This window comes from Macaca fascicularis, chromosome 4 (genome assembly GCF_037993035.2).
Source record: "Macaca fascicularis isolate 582-1 chromosome 4, T2T-MFA8v1.1".
Lineage (NCBI taxonomy): Eukaryota > Metazoa > Chordata > Mammalia > Primates > Cercopithecidae > Macaca > Macaca fascicularis.
In genome coordinates this window covers 59,776,661-59,801,926 of record NC_088378.1, presented here as the reverse complement: position 1 = coordinate 59,801,926, position 25,266 = coordinate 59,776,661, and the positions used below count along the sequence as shown (strand labels likewise).

The 25,266-nt window shown below is 41.1% G+C and overlaps 1 protein-coding gene across 1 annotated transcript in view; it reads right to left on the bottom strand.

Annotated features, from left to right (window-relative positions):
- The window catches only part of CCDC170 (coiled-coil domain containing 170), a 130,608-nt gene that overhangs the window by 22,104 nt on the left and 83,238 nt on the right, over nt 1-25,266 (bottom strand). Inside the window, exons 6-7 of the mRNA XM_045391355.3 lie at nt 17,228-17,545; nt 4,436-4,636 (exon numbers count right to left, since the gene is read on the bottom strand). Of these exons, the coding sequence (XP_045247290.2) occupies nt 4,436-4,636; nt 17,228-17,545 (519 nt within the window). The remainder of the gene's footprint in view (nt 1-4,435; nt 4,637-17,227; nt 17,546-25,266) is intronic.

The following is a 25,266-nucleotide window of genomic DNA, read 5'->3' as shown; positions in this document are numbered from 1 at the left end:
CCTGCATTTAGCATTTAAACTGTGCAACTTTACTTTTCAATTTACATGACACCATCCATCCTTACCAGAACGTGCATTTCATACGCAGTTAGCGACAGAAGATTCACCATGGACAAAATCAGCTTACATAACTTGCTTTCATAACTGAGAGTTCTTTGGACATAATCCCAATTAAAATTAATGATTCCTTTATAGTAAGGGAAGGCAATACCAATCCACCTGAAATTCTTGCCTTTGACATATTTCTTCTATAATTCAAATAATATTTATTGACTCTTTCTCTAGGCCCTGGAGAAACACAGGAAAAAGATCATTTCTTCCGGCCTCAAGAAGCTTGGAATATTTGGAGAAGAAAAAAATTTAAAAACAATCCAATAAGGGTAAAAAGTATCATGAGAGAGGCAGATGCATTATGCTTGGAGAGCATAAGGAAAGATAGGTAAGTCTCCTAGGGAAGACTACCGGGGGAAGCAGTATTTGAGCTGAATCTTGAAGAGACTGCTGTTACCAGGTGAAGGAGGTGAGGAGAACGTTCTCTCAGTGAGAATAGCTGTGGGCAGTGTGGGAGGCAGCCGGAGGAGGCCGGAGGAGTGAGTGCTGCTACAAATTTGCATGGATGGCTTTAGGCTCCGCAATCACCGCAGACCCTACCAGGGTCCTGCCGCTCCCAGAAGGTTTCTGAGTTTGCCCCTTCCTGGCAGGAGAAATTACAGGGGAAAGGGAAGATGGAGAGACCACCTGGCCAGCTCACAGAATGTGAAGCCATGGAAAAAGAAGGAATCTGTACCTGAGCCTGGGGCCCCTAGAGAGCCACTGGCCAGTTTTGAGATAAAGAAAGAGAAGATTAGGCACACGTTTCATGAAGACCTCCCTGGCAGCAATGAAGAGAGTAAATCTGAGGCATGAAGAACGGTGCCGGGAGCTCAGTTACTAGCTTGTTTCCCTAGTCGGTGTTAACGAGCACAATTCTCAGAGCCAAAGCACAGCTGCTGGATATAGAGATGGGGGAGGCATTGGAGATCTAGTAAGGAGACAGGATTTACAGTGCTTAGGAACTGATTAAAAAGAGGGAAGCGTTAAAGACGGCTTGAGCAAATGGAGGTAGATTACCACCATGACTGAAGCAGGAGAGGGATAAATGTGAACAGATGTCATTTCAGTTTTGAATATATTTTGGTGTTCACGGACCATGCAGGTGAAGCTGTCCCGCAGGCAGTAATATGGCTTTCAATTTACATTACCATACTCAGGTGCAATATTTCATTTTGTTTGGTTGTGGTTTTTTGTTTTATTTTGTTTATTTGTTTTGAAAGGGAGTCTCTGTCACCCTAGGCTGGAGTACAATGGCCCGATCTCTGCTCACTGCAACCTCCACCTCTCAAATTCAAGCAATTCTCCTGCCTCAGCTTCCTGGGTAGCTGGGGTTACAGGCACACACCAACACACCTGGCTAATGTTTTGTAATTTTTAGTAGAGATGGGGTTTCACCATGTTGGCCAGGCTGTTCTTCAACTCCTGACCTCAAGTGATCCACCTGCCTCAGCCTTCTAAAGTGTTGGGATTACAGGCATGAGCCATCACGCCTGGCCTGTTTTTGTTTTTTGTTGTTGTTGTTGTTGTTTTGTTTTTTTATTTGTTTGTTGAGACAGGGTCTCACTCTGTCACCCAGGCTGAAGTGGTATGATCTCAGCTCACTGCAACCTCCACCTCCCAGGCTCAAGCTATCCTCCCATCTCAGCCTCCCAGGTAGCTGGGACCACAAGTGCATGCCACCATGCTCAGCTAATTTTTGTGTTTTTTGTAGAGATGGGATTTCGCCATATTGCCCAGGCTGGTCTTGAACTCCAGAGCTCAAGCGATCTGCCTGCATCAACCTCCCAAAGTGCTGGGATTATAGGCGTGAGCTACCAAGCCGAGCCAATAATTCTTTACAAAATCAAATTTTCCACCATCACACCTTTACAGATATCTAATAGAAAAAGCTATCTCCACTCTCCCAGACTTCTCAAATCTAGCCCCTATTTCCATTCACAAAACCACTACATGGTTCATATCTTTATTATCTTCTGAACTGGACTAGTCTGAACTGGACTATCTTCTAAACTGGACCAGTCGGGGAGCCACCGACAGGGCTCCCTACCTTCCTTCAGCTGTGTCCAGCCCTTTGAATGCAAGGACTTTTTTGTTTATCTGTGGTGGCAGATATCTCAAAAATTATGCATGGTTGTTTTTTGTTTGTGTGTGTGTGTGTGTGTGTTGTTGTTGTTTGTTTGTTTTAGCTTATAGGCTATCACTACTGTTAGTGTATTTTATGTGTGGCCCAAGACAATTCTTCTTCTTCCAGTGTGGCCCAGGGTAGCCAAAAGGTTGGACACCGCTGCTACCCTCTAAGCCAGTCTGACTTGAGGGAAATCTTTCTTTTACTCAAAAACCTTCTCTGGCTTCCCATTACCTATGCAATGAAGCCTGAGCCATTAGACTGATCTATTTCAATGATTCCTACACCTGCCTCCAGTGCCGTCTCACGCCTTTGGTTTCACCCAGTATCATGTCCCATGCTCCCTGCACCTCATTCATTTCCCGAGCCATCTTCTCACACCTCCATTTCTTCTTTGTTCCTGCTATTTTTTCTGCCTCAAATTCCTTCCCTCCTCTTCTGCCTGACAAATTCCTACTCATTCTTTAATGCTTCCCTCTTCTGTGAAGATGGCTCACTTACCGCACAGAAAAAAAGTCATTGCTCCTTTTTCCAGGTTTCTGTCAAATTTTATACCTGTCTCCATCGTGGCACTAATTGCACTACTGTGCACTAATTGTGCTATTGTACTATTACGCCCCGATCTCCCTGTCTCATCCGCTGGACTTGATTTTCCACAGACACCTTTGGCACATCTTTGCATATCCAACCTCAGTGCAGGCATGACGATTCCTCAATGTTTTAAGTACAGAAGAATGAAAAGGAATACGTTGAGTGTAGACGTTTCAACTTAAGAGTATTTTTCATGCCAAATTCTGCATCGAGGCTCTTGAGTCCCTGTGCCTCCCTTTCCCCTCCCACACTCCCTCCTACGGACTCTTTCAGTCCACACTTTCCTCCCCATCCTGTCCAGCAAAACCTTTCTTTGATCTTGGTTTTCACAGCCACTGCCTCATGCCTGTCTTCTCTTTGGTCACCAGACTTCACACTGGTCTACTGGAGGTCGCTCCCCTTCCTCTCAAGTCTCCCCTCAGCGCAAAGCAAACTGGCTTCTGCTCTCCACCACTCTACCAAAACTGCCCGTCAAAGATCACTGACAATGTCCCCACACTCAAATCCTCAGTGTGGGCCCCTTCTCTTCCCATTTAACTCTCCTCTCCCACTGGGTTATCAGCGCCATTGTTTCCGAGACTCTCCATGCCCCAATCTCAGCTCCACAGGGACATCTCGCTCTCTTTCTAAAATACTGCCATGTGGCCGGGCGTGGTGGCTCAAGCCTGTAATCCCAGCACTTTGGGAGGCCGAGGCAGGCGGATCATGAGGTCAGGAGATCGAGACCATCCTGGCTAACACGGTGAAACCGCATCTCTACTAAAAATACAAAAAATTAGCCGGGAGTGGTGGTGGGCGCCTGTAGTCCCAGCTACTCGGGAGGCTGAGGCAGGAGAATGGCGTGAACCCGGGAGGCGGAGCTTGCAGTGAGCCGGAGATCCGCCACTGCACTCCAGCTGGGCAGCAAAGCCAGACTCCGTCTCAAAAACATAAAAATAATAAAAATAAAATAAAATACTGCAATGCTCACACTTACCACACTTCTTATTCTACAGATTAAAGAACACTCCATCTTCTTAGTCTAAGCCATTCCAGTCTTCTCTCTTGCCACAGATCCACCAAGAATAACATGTTCCAGCCATACAGGATTCACCAGTTTGCATTCTCTGAATACACTATGCACTTGCCAGATTTCATGCCTTTGTTCAAACTGTTTCCCCTATAGTATCTGTCTTCTCTCTCCACTATAATCCAACTTACCTTTGAAAAATGAACTTAATTATCGCCTCTCCTATAAAATCTTCCCTTTATCTAGAAGTTCCTACAGAACTTTCTGATTCAATACATACAACACATATAAACTTATAGTACAGCAACTTACCTGAGTGTCTTGTCTCCCCTATCGAATTATGAGCCCTTTAAGATCAGAAACTGTGTATTATTCATATTGTAGCTTGCCAAACCTTTAGGACCTCATATATGATAGGCATTCAACAAATATTTGTTGAGTTTAATTAAATTCATTTGAATCAAGGAAGTTCCAAACCCATTGTTCCTTGAAATCGACTTAACTAATTAAGTCCAGGACTTAACCAAACTAAATACTGTAAAATTCAGAATATTTTCAGGTAAAATTTTATACTACAACAGATGCTTCTACTCATGGATATGCCCTCAGGTTATTACTTTTTGTTTCTCAAAATTCAAGTTGTCTCGCAAAACATCTCCAGAAACCAGCTCTGCCTCCAGGTGTGTCAGCTGACCCTGAAGAGTCTCCAACATATTCTCTGCTTTCTGGGCCCTCTGGAGAGCTTTCTGGTAAAACTCAGACTCCTTTCCCAACTGTTCAACAAGCTCAGATATTTGGGCTTCAAGCTGGGAGACCATCTGGAAACAAAGAAACAGATCAAGAATAAGCCTTGTTTTAGATGCAAGGAAGTGTTCACATCTACTGCTCTGCCTAAGCAGCATAACTGTTTATGATACCAACTTCCAGATTATTTGTAAAAATCCCATGTAAAATATGTAATTGATAGCTGTATTTCCCTCTGTTTGAAATAATCTACATTCATTATTGAATAAAATTTTTTGATTGGTATTTTTAATTTTTATATAATTCTTTTAACAGGTTAATCGACAAAAATTTATGGATAACATTTACTTACCCCAAAACTATTGCTAAGAGTTTCAAAGTTTAGTAGGAAAAAGAATTAAGACAAAAAGTACTGTAAAAATCTACGAAGAGTCATTCCCCAGAAAAATGCTTTCACCATTTTGAGTTGACTTAAGATTAGACAGCAAATTAATCTTGGTAGGTAACGTTGAGGCATTACAGGGAATTCATGTACAGACATATGCTTTTTCAAACTTTTTTCAACTTTCTATTGAAGATTGGTTACCCATGCCCTAAACTCCAGGGATACTGACTCTACACTACATAGTCATAGAGTAATACCATTTTTGCATTGGAGAGGTCAAAATCTCTTTAATATGGTGACTCTAAATAGGGTCAGGGTCAATGTACAAGAGGGCAGGGGGATCTGAGTACTGTCCCATGTTAAAGTCCCTCCAGCCTCTCCACAACCCACCTGATTTGCCCAACGCTCCCATCCTTCCGAGGAGTTCCTCTTTTTGTCCTGATCATTCCTTCAAACCAAGAGTGCAAGTTTACCAAGGACCTCAGGGACACTCTCAGAAAACTCCAACTGATTTTACTCAATCCAGTTTCATAAAATGTTGGATTCAATAAAACCACCGAGTCTAGGGTGATACATTTGTTTTCTTTTGATGGTTTATTTTGGAAGAGAAGAGGAAAAGCATAGTATTTACATAACAGTACAGTACCACTCTCACAGAAATGGAAACATCCTGACTGTTTCAGATTTTTACTGTCTCAATTTTTAAAAAGAAAACAATTTCTGTTTGCCTATCTGTAAACAGCCATGCTTAACCACATAATCTGCCTTCAAACTTTTTGAAAGGCTGTTGTACGGGAGAACAAAAGGATTTGTTCTGAGTTACCCTCGGAGCCTACATTGAGAACCAATAGGTATAAATCAGAGAAGAAATTCCACATTTATGAAAGGAAAATGTTTTCCCCAGTTCCTATAATTATAAAATAAGATATCCCTGTAAAATTTCCTTTAACCACAAAAAGTATAAACAAGCAAAAAATAATTCCCTGTGATCCCACCACCCAGAGGCAAAAAGTATTAATATTTTTATACAATTTGTTTTTGTGTATCATTAAAATATAGTCGAAATATTATACATGCAATTTTGTGTCTTTGTTTTTACCTAATTATTCTCATGCCATTTGAAATTCTTAATATTTTAATGGCTGCATTAAGAACTCATCATGAGAATGAGTCATCATTCACTTAAGCATTCCTTTATAGGAAGGGAAAAACTCTTCCCTGTGAGGTCTGAGCAAAAAAATTAAAAATAATAAATAATCAAAATACAGAAGAAAGGGAAAACTTTATAATGATTACAGCTGTCTAAAGACGCTGTCTAGTAGGGAGTGGATTCCCAGTCACCGAAGATGGCCAGAAATTGGCTAACTACGGGCACATCTCACTTTATTGCACTTTATTGCTCTTCACAGATATTTAGTTTTTTACAAATTGAAGGTTTGCGGCAACCCTGCATTGAGCAAGTCTATCAGCATCATTTTTCGGATAGCACATGCTCACTTTGTGTCCCTGTGTCACATTTGGGCAATACTAGCAATATTTCAAACGTTTTTCATTACTATGATATCTGTTACGGTGATCTGTGATCAGAGATCTTTGATGTTACTATTGCAGTGTTTGGGGTGCCACAAACCACTCCCATATAAGTCAGTGAACTTAAATGATAAATGTGTACTTTCTGACTTTTCCACTAACTGGCTGACCCCACATGTCTCTTCCTCTCCTTGGGCCTCCCTATTTCCTGAGACACAACAATATTCACATTAAGGCAGTTAATAACCTTACAATGGCCTCTAAGTTTTCAAATGAAAGGAAGAGTCAGGCTGGGCATAGTGGCTGATGCCTGTAATCCCAGCACTTTGGGAGGCCAAAGTGGGTGGATCACCTGAGGTCAGGAGTTCAAGACCAGCCTGGACAACATGGCGAAACCCCATCTCTACTAAAAATACAAAAACTAGCTGGACGTGGTGGTGCATGCCTGTAGTCCCAGCTACTCAGAAGGCTGAGGCAGGAGAACCACTTGAACCTGGGAGGTAGAGGTTGCAGTGAGACAAGATCGTGCCACTGCACTCCAGCCTGGGTGACAGAATGAGACTCCGTCTCAAAAAAAAAAAAAAAAAAAAAAAAAGGAAGAGTCTCACTTCTCTCATTTTAACTCAAAAGCTAGAAATGACTAAGCTTAGTAAGAAAGGCATGTTGAAATCTGAGATAGGCCAAAAATTGGGCCTCTTACTCCAAACAATCAGCCAAGTTGGGAATAGAAAGGAAGCATTCTTGAAGGAAATTAAAAGTGCTACTCCAGGACAGGCATGGTGCTCACGCATGTAATCCCAGCACTTTGGGAGGCTGAGGTGGGTGGATCACCTTAGATCAGGAGTTCAAGACCAGGCTGACCAATATGGCGAAACCCCATCTCTACTAAAATACAAAAATTAGTCGGGCATGGTGGCAGGCACCTGTAGTCCCAGCTACTTAGGAAGCTGAGACAGGAGAATCACTTGAACCCGAGAGGCAGAGGTTGCAGTGAGCCAAGATCATGCCATTGCACTCCAGCCTGGGTGACAAAGCAAGACCCCATCTCAAAAAAAAAAAAAAGGTGCTACTCCAGAAAACACACTGATGTAGTGTGGATATTTGTCCCCTCTAAATCGCATGTTAAAATTTGATCCTCACAGTTGGAGGTAGGCCTACTGGGAGATGTTTGGTTCATGGGAGCAGATCCTTCATGAACAACTTGGTGTCATTCTCACAGAATTGAGTGACTGCTCACTCTTAGTTCCCATGAGATCTAGTTGTTGAAAAGAGCTTGGCACCTCCTACTCTCTCTCCCTTTCTTTCTCTCTGGCCATGTGATGCCTGCTCCCCTTCATCTTCTGCCATGAGTGAAAGTTTCTTGAGGTTCATTGTCAGAAGTAGATGGCACTGTGCTTCTTGTATAGCCTGCAGAACCGTGAGCCAAATAAACCTCTTTTCTTTATAAATTATTCAGCCTCAGGTATTCTTGTATGGCAATACAAATGGACTAAGACACATACAGATGATAACAAAAAACAGCCTTATTGCTGATATGGAGAAAGTTTGAGTGGTCTGAATAGACATCAAACCAGCCATAACATTCCCTTAAGCCAAAGCCTAATCCAGAGCAAGGCCCTAACTCTCCTTAAATCTATGAAGCCTAAGAGAGGTAAGGAGGCTGCAGAAGAAAAATTTGAAACTAGCAGAGATTGATTCATGAGATTTAAGGAAAGAAGCCATCTCCATAACATAAAAGTACAAGACAAAGCAGTAAGAGCTGATGCAGAAGCTGAGGCAAGTTATCCACAAGATCTAGCTCAGATCATTGATGAAGGTGATGACACCAAACAACAGACTTTCAATGTAGGCAAAATAGCCTTCTATGGGAAGAGGATGCCATCTAGGACTTTCATAGCTAAAGAGGAGAAGTCAATGCCTGCCTTCAAAGCTTCAAAGAATAGGCTGACTCTCTCGTTAGATGCTAATGCAGCTGGTGACTTGAAGTTGAGGCCAGTGCTCATTTAGCATTCTGAAGATCCTAGGCCCCTTAAGAAATATGCTAAATCTATTCTGACTGTGCTCTAGAAATGGAACAGCAAACTAGATGAGAGCATATCTGTTCACATCATCTCTTCACATCTGTTTACTGAATATTTCAAGCCCACAGTTGAGACCTATGGCTCAATAAAAGATTCCTTTCAAAATATTACTGCTCGTTGACAATGTACCTGGTCACCCAAGAACTCTGACGGAGATGTACAAGGAGATGAACATTGTCTTCACACCTACTAACACAGTATTCTTTCTGCAGCCCATGGATCAAGGAGTAATATTGACTCTAAAGTCTTATTATCTAAGAAATATACTTCATAAGGCTATAGCTGCCACAGAGAGCGATTCATCTGATGGATCTGGGCAAAGTAAATTCAAAACCTTCTGGAAAGGATTTACTGCTCTTGATACCATTAAGGACATTCATAAGTCATGAGAAGAGGTCAAAATATCAACATCATAGGAGTCATCTATGAGATGACTCTGAGGGGTTCAGGACTTCAGTGAAGGAAGTAACTGCAGATGTTGTGGAAATAGCAAGAGAACTAAGATTAGAAGTGGAGCCTAAAGATGTGCTGAATTGCTGTAATCTCATGATCAAATTTGAATGAAGAGTTGCTTCTCGTGAATGAGGCAAAGAAAATGATGATTGAGATGGAATTTACTCCTAGTGAAGATGCTGTGAACATTGTTGAAATGACAAGAAGCATTTAGAATATTACATAAACTTAGATGCCAAAGCAGAAGCATGATTTGAGAGGATTGACCCCAATTTAGAAAGAAGTTCTGCTGTTAGTAAAATGCCATCAAAAATAGCTCACGTGCTACAGAGAAATCTTTTGAGAAAAAAAAGAGTCAATTGATGTTTTCAACCACATTGTTGTCTTATTTTAAGAAATTGCCACAGCCACCCCAACCTTCAGGATTGTGATCAGCAGTAACCATCAACATTGCAGCAAAACCCTCCACCAGCAAAATGATTATGACTTGCGGAAGGCTGAGATGATTGTTAGCACTTCTTAGCAATAAAGTATTTTTAATTAAGGTATCCATGTTGTTTTTTAGATATCGGGTTATTGCATACTTAATAGACATACTTAATAGTCTATGCATAGTATAAACATAACTTTTATATGCACTGAGAAACCAAAAAAAATTGTGTGACTCATTTTATTGTGACATTTGCTTTGTTGCAGTGGTCTCTGAGGTATGCTTATATCAATTAAGAATGTTGCCACACAGATTGAAGAGCTACATGAGGAAGGTTAGACTACCTGAGCTGTAAACTCTTCAATCCTGTGCTTCCATGGCTCTCAAGCTTCCAGACCTATAATTCGATTAATTCTACACTTCTGTGTGTGTGCTTGAAATGAGATATTTGATGGTAAGCTCTTCAGAGCCACATCTAAGGAATTATATTTACCAAGGAAATTTATAGTGTCATCCCAGAACATGAAGCTCTGAGAAACCTCATTTCATTTCATATTTCCTACCTTTCCTGCTTACCAATAATAAAAATATCTACTGATACATTCATAATTACATTAGTAAGTATATCTTACTAATATAGCAGATAAATCTGATCTTAATGCAAGAGAAACAGTGTTTATCTTGGTACGACAAACAATGTAATCTATAGAAAAATGTCCACAAGATGCTGCCTCCCAAGGGACTGATTCACATTATTAGAAGTATAGCACATCAGGAGATGTGGTTTCACATTGGACTGCAAACAGAAAGTGAGTATTTCTACGTGAAGACCCTTCAACATCTCCTATACCACAAATGACATAGTGGAGAGAACGAAATCAAAGAGAAAACTGATTCAATGAACCTTAAGCAGAGAGAGGGAGAACTGTGTGATCACTTAGCCGTAGTCAGCACACCATCGACTTTACTGGAAGAAAGCAAGCCTTCTATAGAAATCACTCAGTGTGGTCTCCATTCTGAAGCTGACACCCTGAGTAACTGCAGTAAGTTAGACTAAGGGAGTGACACTGACCCTGAAGGAAGATGTGAGCATCTGACATAGACCAGAGTGCAGGACGGGGGTTTTGGAGTCAGATAGCCCTGGTTTCAAGTTCCCCTGTACCACTTACCAGCAGGTTAACTGAAGCGAGTAACTAATCTCTCTGAAATTTGTAGACTTTGCTATGATGACTCAATGAGCTGATTTAGATCATTTGACCCGCACAGCATTTTGCACCGTATTGAAGTTCAACGCATCGTGTCCATTTCCATCATCAGGGTTACTGCTCCAGTGTACGGGTTCCATCAATCCTATGCTGTTGCCATCAGGCGCTAAAGAACCCTCTAGGAATTGTCCTATGTCATGTTTCTCAAACTATTTTCAGCATCGTCTTTCTCTCAACTAGAAGTCTTTCTGGGAAGAACAAATAAGGGACAAATGTGTTCGAATCAAAGGCAAGAAGGTCCTCTTGCATCTTCACCCCATCTGGACCCAAGGGTGCTCTCCAGAGCCTTGAGACTCAGCAAAGTGCGACTTTAAAACCACTAATACATAGATTGCTGAAATTTGCAGGGGATACCTGCCATGCCAAGATTCTGGTGTCCAGAGAGAAGAAAGCAGCTGAGAGCCCTCCTGCACTCTATCAGATCACAGAACTTAGCTTCAGAAGCTTATTTAGGTGTCAGTGCATACGACACCACCAAGCTTTTTTCTAACTAAATTTAGATAAATTAATTCAAATAAATTAACATTCCAATCTGACTCATTCTTGGGAACATCAAATGCCAGTGCCTGAGTGAACATATGTGCCACACCAAAACGGTAAACTTGTGCTGTTTTTCACACCAAAAAGTCTAAACAATAAATAAGCCTTTCTTTCTCTTCTTTTCTTTTTCTTAGGGTCATTCCTTAACATATACCTGATATTCTATGGGACAAAATGCACCAGATATTTCAACACTAGAGGTGGCCAGTCGGGGGGTGAGGGGTGAAGAATACATACCTTTAAACAAAAAAGGCACTAAAGCACAACATAGTTAAAGAATAAGCTGCATGGTTTTTAAAAGTAAAGCCATAATGCTCTAAAAGAGTTAATTCACTCCCCAGGGACAACTATGTGTTGATTTCACCAGAGAGACATTTTTGTTCCAAAATTAAACCAAATAGAAGCCAGAAAGTTCTACACTGAAGAAAGAGCCACTTTGGTCACTTAAAGTCCAGTGCCTTTTAGACATAAACTCTTTTCCAATTATTCAAGCTATAATTTTCACTTGGGGAACATGTAACTTATCAGGTACTAGAAAGTATCGACCAAATCCTCCTTCCCTCCTGTCGGCATGTGTGGCCAGCACTGTGACTGGCTAACCCTACCCCTCCTCCTCTGTTCATCTCAACTTTTGAGTTAAATTAGGTCCCCGCAAAAAAAATATGTTGAAGCCCCCCAGTACCTCATGATGTGACCTTCTTTGGAAATCGGGTCTTTACAGTGGTGATGAAGTTAAAACCAGGTCCTTAAGGTGGACCCTAATCCAAGATGACTGGGATCCTTATAAGAGGGGAGATTTGGACACAAAGACTGACATGCATAGAGGAAGGCAATGTGAAGACACAGGAAGAACACTATCCCTACAACAAAGAATGCAATGCCTGAGGCCAGCAGAAGCTAGGAGTGAGACATGGAACAGATTCTCCCTCACAGCCCTCAGAAGGAACCAACCCTATGGACACCTTGATCCCAGACTTCTCATCTCCAGAACTGTAAGGCAAGAACTTTCTATTGTTTAAGCCACCCAGTTGTGGTACTTTGTCATGGCAGCCCCAGGAAACTCATATAACTAGAGAGGCCGGAAAAGCTGAAACTTCCATCTGTTCACTCTCTCAGATGCTCCTGTAGCCTGGAGTGACCATGCAGCATAATTTTGGACAATGAAATGTCCCAAATGGAAGTGTGCTGGTGCTTCTGGGGAGATGTTCACTTTAGTAGGTGGCAGGGTTAAGAACAGAGCAGGAGAATGATAATCGGGCTCTGAGATCAGAATAGGGAGGAGGGGGCTGTGGAGCATATCTCTGGTCCTTTATAGCAGAGGTCACCAGACTTTTTGGCACCAGAGACTGGTTTCGTGGAAGACAATTTTTGTGTCAGAATGAAACTGCTCCACCTCGGATCATCAGGCATTAGATTCTCATAAGGTGCATGCAACCTAGATCCCTAGCATGCCCAGTTCACAACAGGGTTCATGTTCCTATGAGAATCTAATGCCACTGCTGATCTGACACAAGGATAACTCAGGCGGTAATGCTCGCTCGCCCACAGCTCACCTCCTCCTGTGCAGCCCAGTTCCTACTAGGCCATGCACTGCTGCAGGTGCACAGTCCGAGGGTTGGAGACCCTTGCTTTATAGCATCAGGTGGAGTCCCCACAGCTCCCACAGAGCCCTTGGACCGGACCAGCAAAAATCTCAAGGGAGGAAATAAAGCCTTAGGTGTACTTAAAGCAGAACAGGAAAAATGTCCAGACAGAGGTTTGTGAGCTTGTATTAATTTGTCTTTAATTTGGAAAAAAATGTAGAAATTGGCACGGTCATGTCCTTTCTATGCATAATCGATTATCATTCAGATGATTACACAGTTAGGAAACACCTGAAAGAAATAAAAAAAGAAGGAGGAGGAGGAGGAGGAGGATGAAAACAAAATTGCCTCAAAATTCTAAAGTAAAATCTGAAAATGTCATAACTTTCTATCATTGTGCAAGAAGTCATTATTTCATAAACAACTGCTATGGTGTCCTGAAATTCCAAGGCTAAATAACATCTAAATACTCATTTAGAATTCGTGGGAACCTGACAGTAGAACATTCCTCTAAGACAGTGGTTTTCAACTGGGGGCAATTTTGACCCCCGGGGGACATTAGGCTGTGTCTAAAGACATCTGTGGTTGTCACAAACTGGGAAGGGGAGTGCTACTAGCGGGTAGAGGCCAAGGACGCCGCTGAAAATCCTGCAATGCACAGGACAGGTCCCCACAGCAAAAAAATTATCCAGTCCAAAATGCCAATAGTTCTGAGGACAAAAAACCTTGCTCTAAGATACAGTAAAGCTTCTAAAAAGAAGATTAAATCTTGCCAGCAGCAGAAATGCAAGGAACAAGTAGAAATGACGTGCTGTAAAAGTGTGGGTGGTGTCCTGAATTCTACTGAGAACTGCAAACACAGGAGGGGAAAAATGGGTAGCACAGGGGTAAACAAGGCAAGCAACGTTCAGGAAGCAGGAGCCGGCCTGAAGCGGAGAATCTGCCAAGCTGAGCCTGAACCCGCCGTTGAGCCTTCACATCAGTATTACTCAGCCACTGACTTGTTTGCGTAGCCATGGCAGCTGGCAGGGACATGCAGCCTCCTCAACAAACAGCTTCATCAATTCGTAAAGCTCCCATTCTTTAGAAACATTTCTAAGACAATATATGAAATCCATTTTCTCCTGATTTTACTTGAAGATGAGTCACACAAGACACCAGCTATATGCTTGATTTCAGGCTTTTAAATAGGGACAGCAGCTATTGAAAAAAATTACAGGGTAGGAATGGCAGACAAAGGCACTAAAAAGACTCTGAATCATTCTAATTTTTATGGGGAGTGGGAGAAAGCACCCCCAGCTTAACCAATTTACATCATTTGGCTTTAGAAAATAAACATATACATCATGCTGATAATTGTGTGCCTTGTTTCACACGCAGGGATTAAAGCAGTTTTAGGAAAATACTTGGAAATATAGAAGTGGAAAGCAATAAAATGAAATGGCAAAAAAAAAAAAAAAATTAGCTATTGAAGTACAGATGCTCCTCGACTAATGGTAAGGTTGTGTCCCGATAAAGACGTCGTAAGTTGAAAGTTTCTTTAGTCGGAAATGCATTTAATACACCTAACCTATCGAACATCACAGCTTCACCTTCCCTACGTTAAAAGTGCTCAGAACACTTACATTAGCCTGTATTTGGGCAAAATCATCTAACAGAAAGCCTATTCTATAATGAAGTATTGAAAGTCTCACGTAATCTGTTGAACACTGAAAGTGAAAAACAGGATGGCTGCATGCACACTCAAAGTATGGTCTCCACTGAGTGTGTATCACTGTCACACCATTGTCAAGCTGAAAATCTTTTTAATTGCATATTCATGAGCTGGAAATCGTCTGTATATCTACTACCATTTAAGAGAAATGACTTAATGAAGCTTATTTCCAAACCTATAAATCATTTTCTTTCCCAATCAAGTATCTCCATGTAAACTGAGTCACAAGAAAAACTAAGTTACTCGTGGAGGCCTCTACACAGCGTGGAGGACAGCCAAGGAGCACTCGACATTTTATCTCCACAAAGAGATAGAAAATGCACTTGGCAGCCGGGCACAGTGGCTCACACCTGTAATCCCAGGACTTTGGGAGGCCGAGGTGGGTGGACCACAAGGTCAAGAGATCGAGACCGTCCTGGCCAACATGGTAAAATGTCATCTCTACTAAAAATACAAAAATTAGCTGGGTGTGTTGGCACATGCCTGTAGTCCCAGCTACTCAGGAGGCTGAGGCAGGAGAATCACTTGAACCTGGGAGGCGGAGGTTGCAGTGAATTGAGTTTGCGCCACTGCACTCTGGACTGGGTGACAGAGTGAAACTCCATCTCAAAAAAAAAAAAAAAAAAGAAAGAAAAGGAAAGGAAAAGAAAAGAAAAGAAAAGAAAATGCGCTTGGCTAAAGGGTCCACTAAGGTTGCTCCTAGAGTATGCGCGAATTTCTGAGAATATATATATATTTTTTTTTTGAGATGGAGTCTCACTCTGTCGCCCAGGCTGGAGTGCAGTGGCATGATCTTGGCTCACTGCAAGCTTGAATTTCGGGGAATTTTTAAAGGGAATTTACTATCACTAAAGGAAATTGACAAATGCAACCCTGAACTTTGAGTTAGTGATTCTTCTGAGTTTTTTAGTAACATTAAAAGATGGAAAAATGCATTTTCTCCTTTCAAGCAAGCACAACAGCAATAGAAGAAATAGTTCATAATGGAATTATACAAGGACTTTGGAGATCATTGACTTTAAAGCCTCATTAACTAGGACTTCTATAATTTGGGTTTGATGATAATTTAACCAAAGCCTGGGCTGAAGTGGACTCTGCTAGGTAAACCTTTATAGAAAAAGAGAATCCTTGATAGTAGAAACAAAATGACAGAGTTAAACAAGCCTCAATCATATATGTGAATTAAACCATTTTTCTCCATGGGTTAGATAGGGCCCCTAAAAAACTGTTCTAGGCACCAACACATTATGGAAAAGAGGAGAGAAGGAGGAAGAAGGAGAGGCAACAGCAGCAACAGTTAATATTTATTGTTGTGACTTGCCAGGCAATGAGTTAAGATCTTTATAACAATTTTTTTCATTCAATACATACATGAAACAATAACCTGATCAGCCAGATACTGTTACAGGTCTAGGAACCTTTATCTGTAATTCCAAGATCCAGGTTTTTTCATAAGTCATTTACTGACAAAGCTTGACCTGACCTGACCCAGCTGGGCAGCAAATCCTGACCCAAAAAGACAAGAGGCTATTTATGGTCTTCATTTATCCCACTTAGTGTTGCTGGCGGGCTTTGCTGCAGACCTGTGAATGTGACTGACGGTAGGGAACTGTCCCAGACACCACAGTGGAGGGCCGTGCAAGCCTGCCCTCTGCATTACCTTTCTAAGTTCTGAAAACTTCTGAGCTCAAAAACACACTGGGCCCAAAGAATTTCAGATGAGAGGTCATGGAACCTGTGCTAATCCCTTTCTGCAGATAAGGAAACAAAATCTCCGAGGCCGTATCTCAGAGAACCTGCCCAAGCTCACATGGCCAGTGAGTGAATATACAGCAGAGACGGGATTCAGCACCAGGCAGGTCCAACTCCAGAACCTGCATCATAGTTAGATGTGGCTTGTGGGACTCCCATGCCTTTCTATTGAAATGGAAAGTAATACAACCACATTTAAATGATACTTTTTTTTTAGAGACAAGATTTGCTTTGTAGCCCAGGCTGGAGTGCAGAGACACAATCATAGCTCACTGCAGCTTCAAACTTGTGGGTTCAAGAAATTCTCCCACTTCAGCCTCCCAAGTAGCTGGGACTTAATTTTTATTTTTAGTAAAGAGAGGGGTCTCACTATGTTGCTCAGGCTGGTCTCAAACTCCTGGCCTCAAGTGACTACGTTGACCTCCAAATGAACTGGTGTTACAGGCCTAGGCCACCATGCCTGGCCTTAAGTGATGCTTTTAGCTAATTGAGATAAGTCACTGATAAGGTTTGGCTGTGTCCCCACCCAAATCTCATCTTGAATTGTAGCTTCCATAATCCCCACATGTTGTGGGAGGGACCTGGTGGGAGGTAATTGAATTATGGGGGTGAGTTTTTCCCATGCTGTTCTTGTAATAGAGAATAACTCTCAGGAGATCTGATAGTTTTATAAAGGGCAGTTCCCCTGCACACTCTCTCGCCTGCCACCATGTAAGATGTGCCTTTGCTCCTCCTTTGCCTTCTGCCACGATTGTGAGGCCTCCCCAGCCATGCAGAACTGTGAATCCATTAAACCTCTTTTTCTTTATAAGTTACCCAGGCTCAGGTATTTCTTATAGCAGTGTGAGAATAGACTAATACAGTCACTGAGCGTGCTAAATGAATGAGCTCACTGTTCTTAAGATGTCTGTAAATAGCCATGACCCACTCACCTGGTCCCTGCTTTCTTCCTGGCTGCCCATTTCTCGAATCTTCTCCAAAATGGTGTCCTCAGTGGACCCAGTCGTGCCCAATCTGCCCCTAAGGAGGGCTGCAATTTTCTCCCTAAATGAGGAGTACTGGCTTTGTGAGGCTGTGACTGCATCCCGACTTGCCTTCAGACTCTTCTCCAACTCAGAAGAGCTTTTCTTCAGGAGGCTCAGCTCCTGCTTTGAGGCATCCCAGACCTGCTGGCCAGCAAGCAGCCTTTCTTGGAAGATCTTAACTTCCCTTTCAAGAGCTTTTTTTGCTTCTACAGCACTGAGCAGGTCCTAAAATGATTACAGAAAGTGAAGACAATAACATTAGTAGTCAACAGGGTACACCTGCATTTGCTATAGCAAATTCATTGACTTTGCCTGCTAATGACTACAAGGGGTTGGGTTAATTACTTCTTCCATTTTTAACTCCAAGTTCCCTATAGTCTCCTCATAAAGTTATTAAATCCCAGTGGTATGTCAGGAAAATTTAGGTGTCTTAAAAACAGAAAAGGGGGCCCAGCGCGGTGGCTCACACCTGTAATCCCAGCATTTTGGAGGCCGAGGTGGGTGGATCGCTGAGGTCAGGAGTTCGAGACCAGCCTGGCCAACATGGTGAAATCCCACCTCTAGTAAACAAAAATACAAAAATTAGCCAGGCGTGGTGGCACACACCTGTAATCCCAGCTACTCGGGAGCCTGAGGCAGGAGAATCGCTTGAACCCGGGAGGTGGAGGTTGCAGTGAACCGAGATCACTCCACTGTACTCCAGCCTGGGCAACAGAGCAAGACTCCATCAAAAAAAGAAAAAAAAAGAAAAACAGAGAAGGGATATAAAATATAAAATCTGGGTTAGAAAAAGGAAGGAAACTTTGACACATAAGCCTTTTCTGTGTGGAACACTGGAAAGAGTTAATAAAAACAAATCATTGGATAACATATTAGTAGATTCAGTCCATATATAGAATATGTTTATAGAACTATCTTTCTCAAGCTTGGTGTATATGGAAATTGATTTTTAATAAACAGTAAGCTCTCAGAGTCCTAGCTAGGCACTAACAATTATTTGAATAAAGATGCCCCTTTAATACTATTTTAAATAATAGAGGAATATTCTCATAAAAACATCATTGCATAAAAATATTCATTGACTTCCAATATTCACTGCATATCCCCTTGTCTCATAAAGACAAAATTAATGCAGAAAGAACCTGAAGAAAGGAAACAGAAACAACTAGCCATTTGGTAGGTGGGAGGATTAAAAGTAGAGGGAAAGTATCATACTCAGAAGAATAATCTTAAAGAATATAATATGGGCTGGGCACAGTGGCTCACACCTGTAATCCCAGCTCTTCGGGAGGTCAAGACAAAAGATCACTTGAGCCCAGGAGTTGGAGACCAGCCTGGACAACTTGGTAAACCCCCATCTTACATAAAATAAAATAATTAGCCATGCATGGTAGCATGTGTCTATAGTCCCAGCTCTTTGGGAGGCTGAGATAGGAGGATTGCTTGAGCCTGGGAATTCGAGGCTACAATGAGCAGTAATTGCATCAGTGCGCTCCAGCCTTGGTGACACAGCATGACCTTGTCTCAAAATAACAACAACAAAAGAACATAACATGTGAAATTAGTTTCAGCAAAGTAATGAAGGATATAAAGGTTACCTGTGCACTTCATTCTATTTATCATAATCTAGAATGGCCCACAGAGGCACCAAAGAAGAATCTTTTTTTTTTTTCCCAAGATGGAGTTTCGCTCTTGTTGCGCAGTCTGTAGTACAATGGCGTGATCTTGGCTCACCACAACCTCCGCTTACTGGGTTCAAGCCATTTTCCTGCCTCAGCCTCCCAAGTAGCTGGGATTACAGGCATGTGCCACCATGCCCAGCTAATTTTGTATTTTTAGTAGAGACGGGGTTTCTCCATGTTGGTCAGGCTGGTCTTGAACTCCCGACCTCAGGTGATCTGCCCGCCTCGGCCTCCCAAAGTGCTGGGATTATAGGCGTGAGCATCTTTTAAATTGATTTCTTAAAATTATTTGTTAACATCAAGTTCCAAAATACATGAATTCACATTAAGAAATATTAAGCAGCGTGTTAACTAGCATTGCTATAGTATCGCTGCCTAGTTAACTGGTTTAAAAAAATTATTAAAAATCGTATGTTAGAGGTAAAAAGCACTAAAAAGAAACACAGTATCTTTAAATAACAGACTACATCTAAATGAGCTGATAACATTTCAGGCTGCCAGTTAAAATGCAATCATCTCTTTTGCATTAGACCTGGGCTTTAAAAGAAATTTCTCTCCATTAACAGCTGGAAACAGGAAAAAGGATAGCTTGAAACACTAGTTCCTATTTTTTATAGGAAACGTAACATCTTATTTTTTTTCATTATGGTGACTTTTTTAAAATCAAGGGAGCCTCAGGCATCAATTTGAAAGAAAAGTCACAGAGTAGATATGTAGTTAGAGAAGCCTGCCCTTTTCAGAGATGTAATAACTCAACTAATTATGGAATCTATTTTGTAAAATGCCTTTTGCTTTTCAAGGTCTTGGTTTCCCCTTTCCTTTGCTAAACTAGTTATCTCTATAGAGAAGCCTCACTGTTGCTGCTAATTAAATGACAGTACTTAAAGTAGAGTCAAGGACACTTTATCACAAATTCAGTATTTTAACAGTTTACAGATTTCTCTTCAGATCATAATACAATAGCTTCTCACTTGCTCAATTAGAGTAACTAGTATCAGTAATGGTGATAATAAATTGGGTGCATATTTTACTTGGAAACTATGGTCGATCCTTGGTATCCTTGGGGAATTGGTTCTAGGACCCCGGAAGATATCAAAACTGAGGATGCTCAAGTCTCCCATATAAAATGGAATAATATTCTCATATAAGCTACTCACGTTCTTCTGTATACTTTAAATCATCTCTAGATTACTTGTAATACCAAATACACTGTAAATGCTAGGTAAATAACTGTTATGTGTTATTTTTATTTGTATTATTTTTATTATTGTTTTGTTATTTGTATTGTTTTATTTTCCAAATATTTTTTTATCCACAGTTGGTTGAATCCACAGATGTGGAACTTGTGGATGCAGAGGGTCGACTGCATAGTCTGCTGTGTAGTTAGAAAACTGAGGTCCTAAATTCAGTGATGCCGGGATGGAAATTAATCCTAATTGCTTTAGAATTCCAAAACCATATGGAATATTATATATTCACTAAAGACCCTCAAAATACACAAAAAATATCTCAGATGCTTGTGACCTTTGGAGTTACTGTCAATTTGGAGTCGACGACTCAACTGGCAGCTAACACCACAAGACCAATAAACACAATTAAAACATTGCAACTATGAGGAATTTTTCTACCCCAATATCATTATTGTTCCACCGACTTCGAGAAAAGGGCCAAAACAATCTTCTCTTAACAAATCCAAAGAACTTTTTCTTTTTAAACCTAGGCATCAACATTTATGTCTAGTGAAAATCCCAAAATTAGTTTGTGCTCACAGAATACAGTGCTGCCTGTAAGCAGGTTGGGTTTCTGTTTTCCAGGCACATTCAGCTCAGTGAACACTGAGCTGTTTCTTGTATCAAATGCAGGACTCGAGAGCCGGAGTGACAAGGCCTTGGGGATGGCCGCTCCTTTAGTGCTCTGATTAAGTGCCGCAGGATTCAGGGGCACAGGGCTGATCTTCTGGAAATAAATGTCCTCAGACTGCAAATGCAATTACTTGTGCAGCTATCAGGAGAACGCCACCAGAGTGGAGTCTGGTTCCATGGCTACCTCAAGGATACGCCGAAGCAAGCGGCATGAAATCATGTGACATCAGTACCTCTGGCCAGGACCTGGGGATTGCTGTCAGACCACACTGACATACAGGACAAGAAACAAGTGGCTTCCTGTGAGCAAAAGCAAGACTGACCTCCACAGTCTTGTGGGGTCACAAGAGAGCAGGCCCTATAGACTGTGATGGGGACCACTTAAAAACTTTTTATAATTAAATCTTTAGGTTCAGTCTGACTCGTGCAACAAATGTAAAATGATCCTTTCAAAATTACTTTTAACAAAAACTTTTATAAATAGTATGATCATGGCACTCAATTTACCTTCCCATTTAAATATGTGAGTCTGCATCAAGTAATGAAACCATTCAAAGGTTTGTGTTTTTTAAAAAACAATTGATTCCTGTTCTGTTGCTATTTTATGGATTTAGACACACATGAGATCAAATTGCCACTCAAAAATACAATGATTATCATCAGGACGGAGAACCTCTGGCTTGAGCTTAATTCCTTCAATCCTAGATCAATTTTATAAAATAAAAAAAATCAGTTGGTTAATTCTACCTACTGCAGTTATGATTAACAAAAAAACTCAGAAATTCCCCCAAACAGGCAGTCTTATACATTGCTGGTGGAAGTGTGAACAGGTATAATTTTGGTATATATTGTTGGCATAAATGCATAACAAAATTTAATATGCACGTATCTTTCGGCCCTGCAATTCCAGTCCTGAGAATATATCTATAAGAAAGGTAACTAAATATAGAAAATGAGGAATATGCAGTTATCCCATTATAATATAGCAAAAGACAAGCTACTACATGAATATTCGTTGATAAGTAACTTCTTAAATATGAGACATCCATACTAGAGAAAATGATGTAGTCTTGAAAATAAATGGGGCAGTTTTTTATATACCAATATGAACGACTCTCCAAGATACAGTTAGTGAAGAGAGTGAGGTGTCTAATAGTGCATCTATACAAATAACAATGGTACATAGTACAGTACCATTTGTACCTTTATGAAAAGAATATCTCTAGAAACATGCACAAGCAACCACCAATTCTCATCACCTCTAGAGAAGGGAACTGTAGCCAGGGGTCAGAAATGAAAGGAAGATGTGATAGAATACTGGCAACTATGAAAACACCAGGGAATTTTAGTCCATTTTAAGTGTTGAGTCAACAGTGATATGAACACAAATATATACACACACATGTACACACACATTCCCCCCTCCCAAACTTGGGCTGCATTCACAAAAGTAAAGTATTCAGAATCAGAGAGGTGATATCCTGCTCTATTTCCTTTGAATTACACCAAGCCTGAAGTCTGGCCTTCAGTTCTGGGATTCAAACTTTAATACAGATAAAACCCTCCTTGGACAGCACTATTCAAATTTACAATCTGATACCACTCCTGCACCTGCTGTTCCCAGTCCCAACAAGATCGTTTCAGAAATTGAGGGTAAGAGATTAGCAATTTCTACAGCAAGTTGACACTGATGCAACATCTAAATACCATAGACTCCTTTTTTTTTTTTTTTTTGAGACAGTCTCACTCTGTCGTCTAGGCTGGAGTGCAGTGGCATGATTTCAGCTCACTTCAACCTCTGCCTCCTGGATTCAAGCGATTCTCCTGCCTCAGCCTCCCGAGTAGCTGGGGTTATAGGCGCGTGCCACCATGACCAGCTAATTTTTGTATTTTTAGTAGAGATGGGGTTTTACCATGTTGGTCAGGCTGGTCTTGAATTCCTGACCTTGTGACCCACCTGCCTCGGCCTCCCAAAGTGCTGGGATTACAGGTGTGAGCCACCGCGCCCAGCCTGTACTCCATTTTTGAAAGAAGTATGAACCATTTTGAACGAAGTATTGTTAGACTCGTGTGGTAAGTGGCTAGTGGTGAGAGTTGCCTATCTGTTATACACTGAAGGAACATGCTACAGATGTGATAATTTAAGGCTGGTTTGCCAACTGTAATCTAAATAAGTATATAAAATCCAGAACCCATTTCTTTCCTCAAAAGAATTTCATCACATTTAAACCTAACTATACCTTTACAAAATAAACTAATAGAACTTTTGAGACCAACCTGGGCAACATGGTGAAACCCGTCTCTATCAAATATTTTTAAGAAAAAATAAACAGAAAAAGAAGGAAAGCTGAAATTACAATAGTTTAATTTGAATTCAAGGTACCTACAAATATATTGAGCTTGTTGAAATTGCTTTAAAACCTATTCTCAACAAACCTCTGTTAGATTTGTTTTCTACTGTAAGTATCTGAAAAGTAAAATATAAAAACAGTTTCCTAGGGACCAGGCGCAGTGACTCATGCCTGTAATCCCAGCACTTTGGGAGGCCGAGGCAGGCTGACCACCTGAGGTCTGGAGTTGAAGACCAGCCTGACCAACATGGAGAAACCCCGTCTCTACTGAAAATACAAATTAGCCAGGTGTAGTGGCACATGCCTATAATCCCAGCTACTGAGGAAGCTGAGGCAGGAGAATCACTTGAACCCGGGAGGCAGAAGTTGTGGTGAGCTGAGATTGCACCATTGCACTCCAGCCTGGGCAACAAGAGCAAAACTCAGTCTCAAAAAAAAATAAAAATAAAAATTCCTGTACAACAGGCACTGAAAGCGACATTGTCACCAGTCCAACCAAGATTACCTAAGTGAACCAGCAAGAAGCTAGCTCATTGTCACAAACTTTAAATACTAACATAAGCAGTATTCATTCAAAGTGTGTATGCAGAACTTTAATGCAGGGAATTCTAGTCATAATAAAACTTATGACTAAAGAATAACAAAAGGAAGGCTATGAGTATACCAGTGATACTAGTAATTCATTACACTAATCTCCTACATACAACGAAGACTGTGCACAATTTGGGTAATTCTATTATTTCTCCCATGTTTATTCTGATTTCCATTATTGAAATTTAATTTTATGTCTGTGGCTTCTAATACTTAAAAATTTGAACTTGTGCTTGGTGTATCTTATTAAATAATTTTTTCTATTAATTCATTTTATAGAATTTAAATAATTTTTTTCTATTAATTCATTTTATTGTATTTTGTAGAAGTATTTGTCAGCAATGGACTGGAAATAAAGACAAAACTATTCTTCCCCAAAGATAGTTTGAAAAAAAATGCACATTCAGAGTTTAGGAAGGAGAATGGCAAAAGTCTTGAAATCATGTTCTAAGAGGAAACGTTAAAAGAACTGGAACATTTATCCTGCAGATGTATTTAAATGCTTGGAAGACTCATGTAGAAGGAGGATTAGGTTTCTCCTTCTCAGGCCCATGAGCCAATAGAATGAAACCTTCAGAGAAACATTTTACTTCAAATTGAAGAAGACCCTCTCCAAATCTGAGCTTTCCCCATGGCATCATCAACTGTGGAAAATTAGAATCCAGCTTAAGTTTGAAATTCTCAACACTGACCAAATCAGTACTAGCTGACAACAGATTTAGCTGCCCAAGAGGCCAGTGTGTTCCTGGGCTTCACGACAGCCCTGCAGACACTCGCCCTGAACTGATCAGACGGTGCTTGGAGGACCATCAACAGTTCCCATCTGGAAATTGCAAAAGGGTCACAGCAAAATGGAATGTGCTCAGCATCACATGCTGAGATTAGACCCCTAATAAAAATAGTTATAGAATCATGTTATTTAACATATGGATTTAACTGATTTTAAATTTTTAGAATGAACCTAAAGACAAACTACTGAAGACTTAGTTACAGCTACAGAATAGAATGTAAACTTGGACAAGGCAAATACAATAATATGATAAAAACCAGGAAGTATTATAGAAAGAAAAGGCTAAAAAATAAGAGGCATTAGAAATTCTCAAGGGGTGGGGCTTCAAGATGACGGACTAGAGGCATCTATCAGCTGCCCCCCAACAAAGAAGAATAAAACAGTGAGTAGATAATCACAGTTTGAATAGATCATCAAAGACAGAACATTGGAATTCAACAGAGAACTGACAGGAACTCCTAGGGCAAGGAAGGGAGGGAAGAGAAGCAGCCTGCTTGGTTGGCCAGGGCTGGCTGGGAGCACAGAGAAGCTCCCCAGTGCAGGGAAAGGGGAGCGAGAGACCTGCAGTGTCCATATTCCCATCATGGATTCCTCCAGTCCCAGCCACCAGAGAGCCCCTCACAGGCCCAGAGACCAACATAGGGAGCTGTCTGCAGACCGCACAATGGCA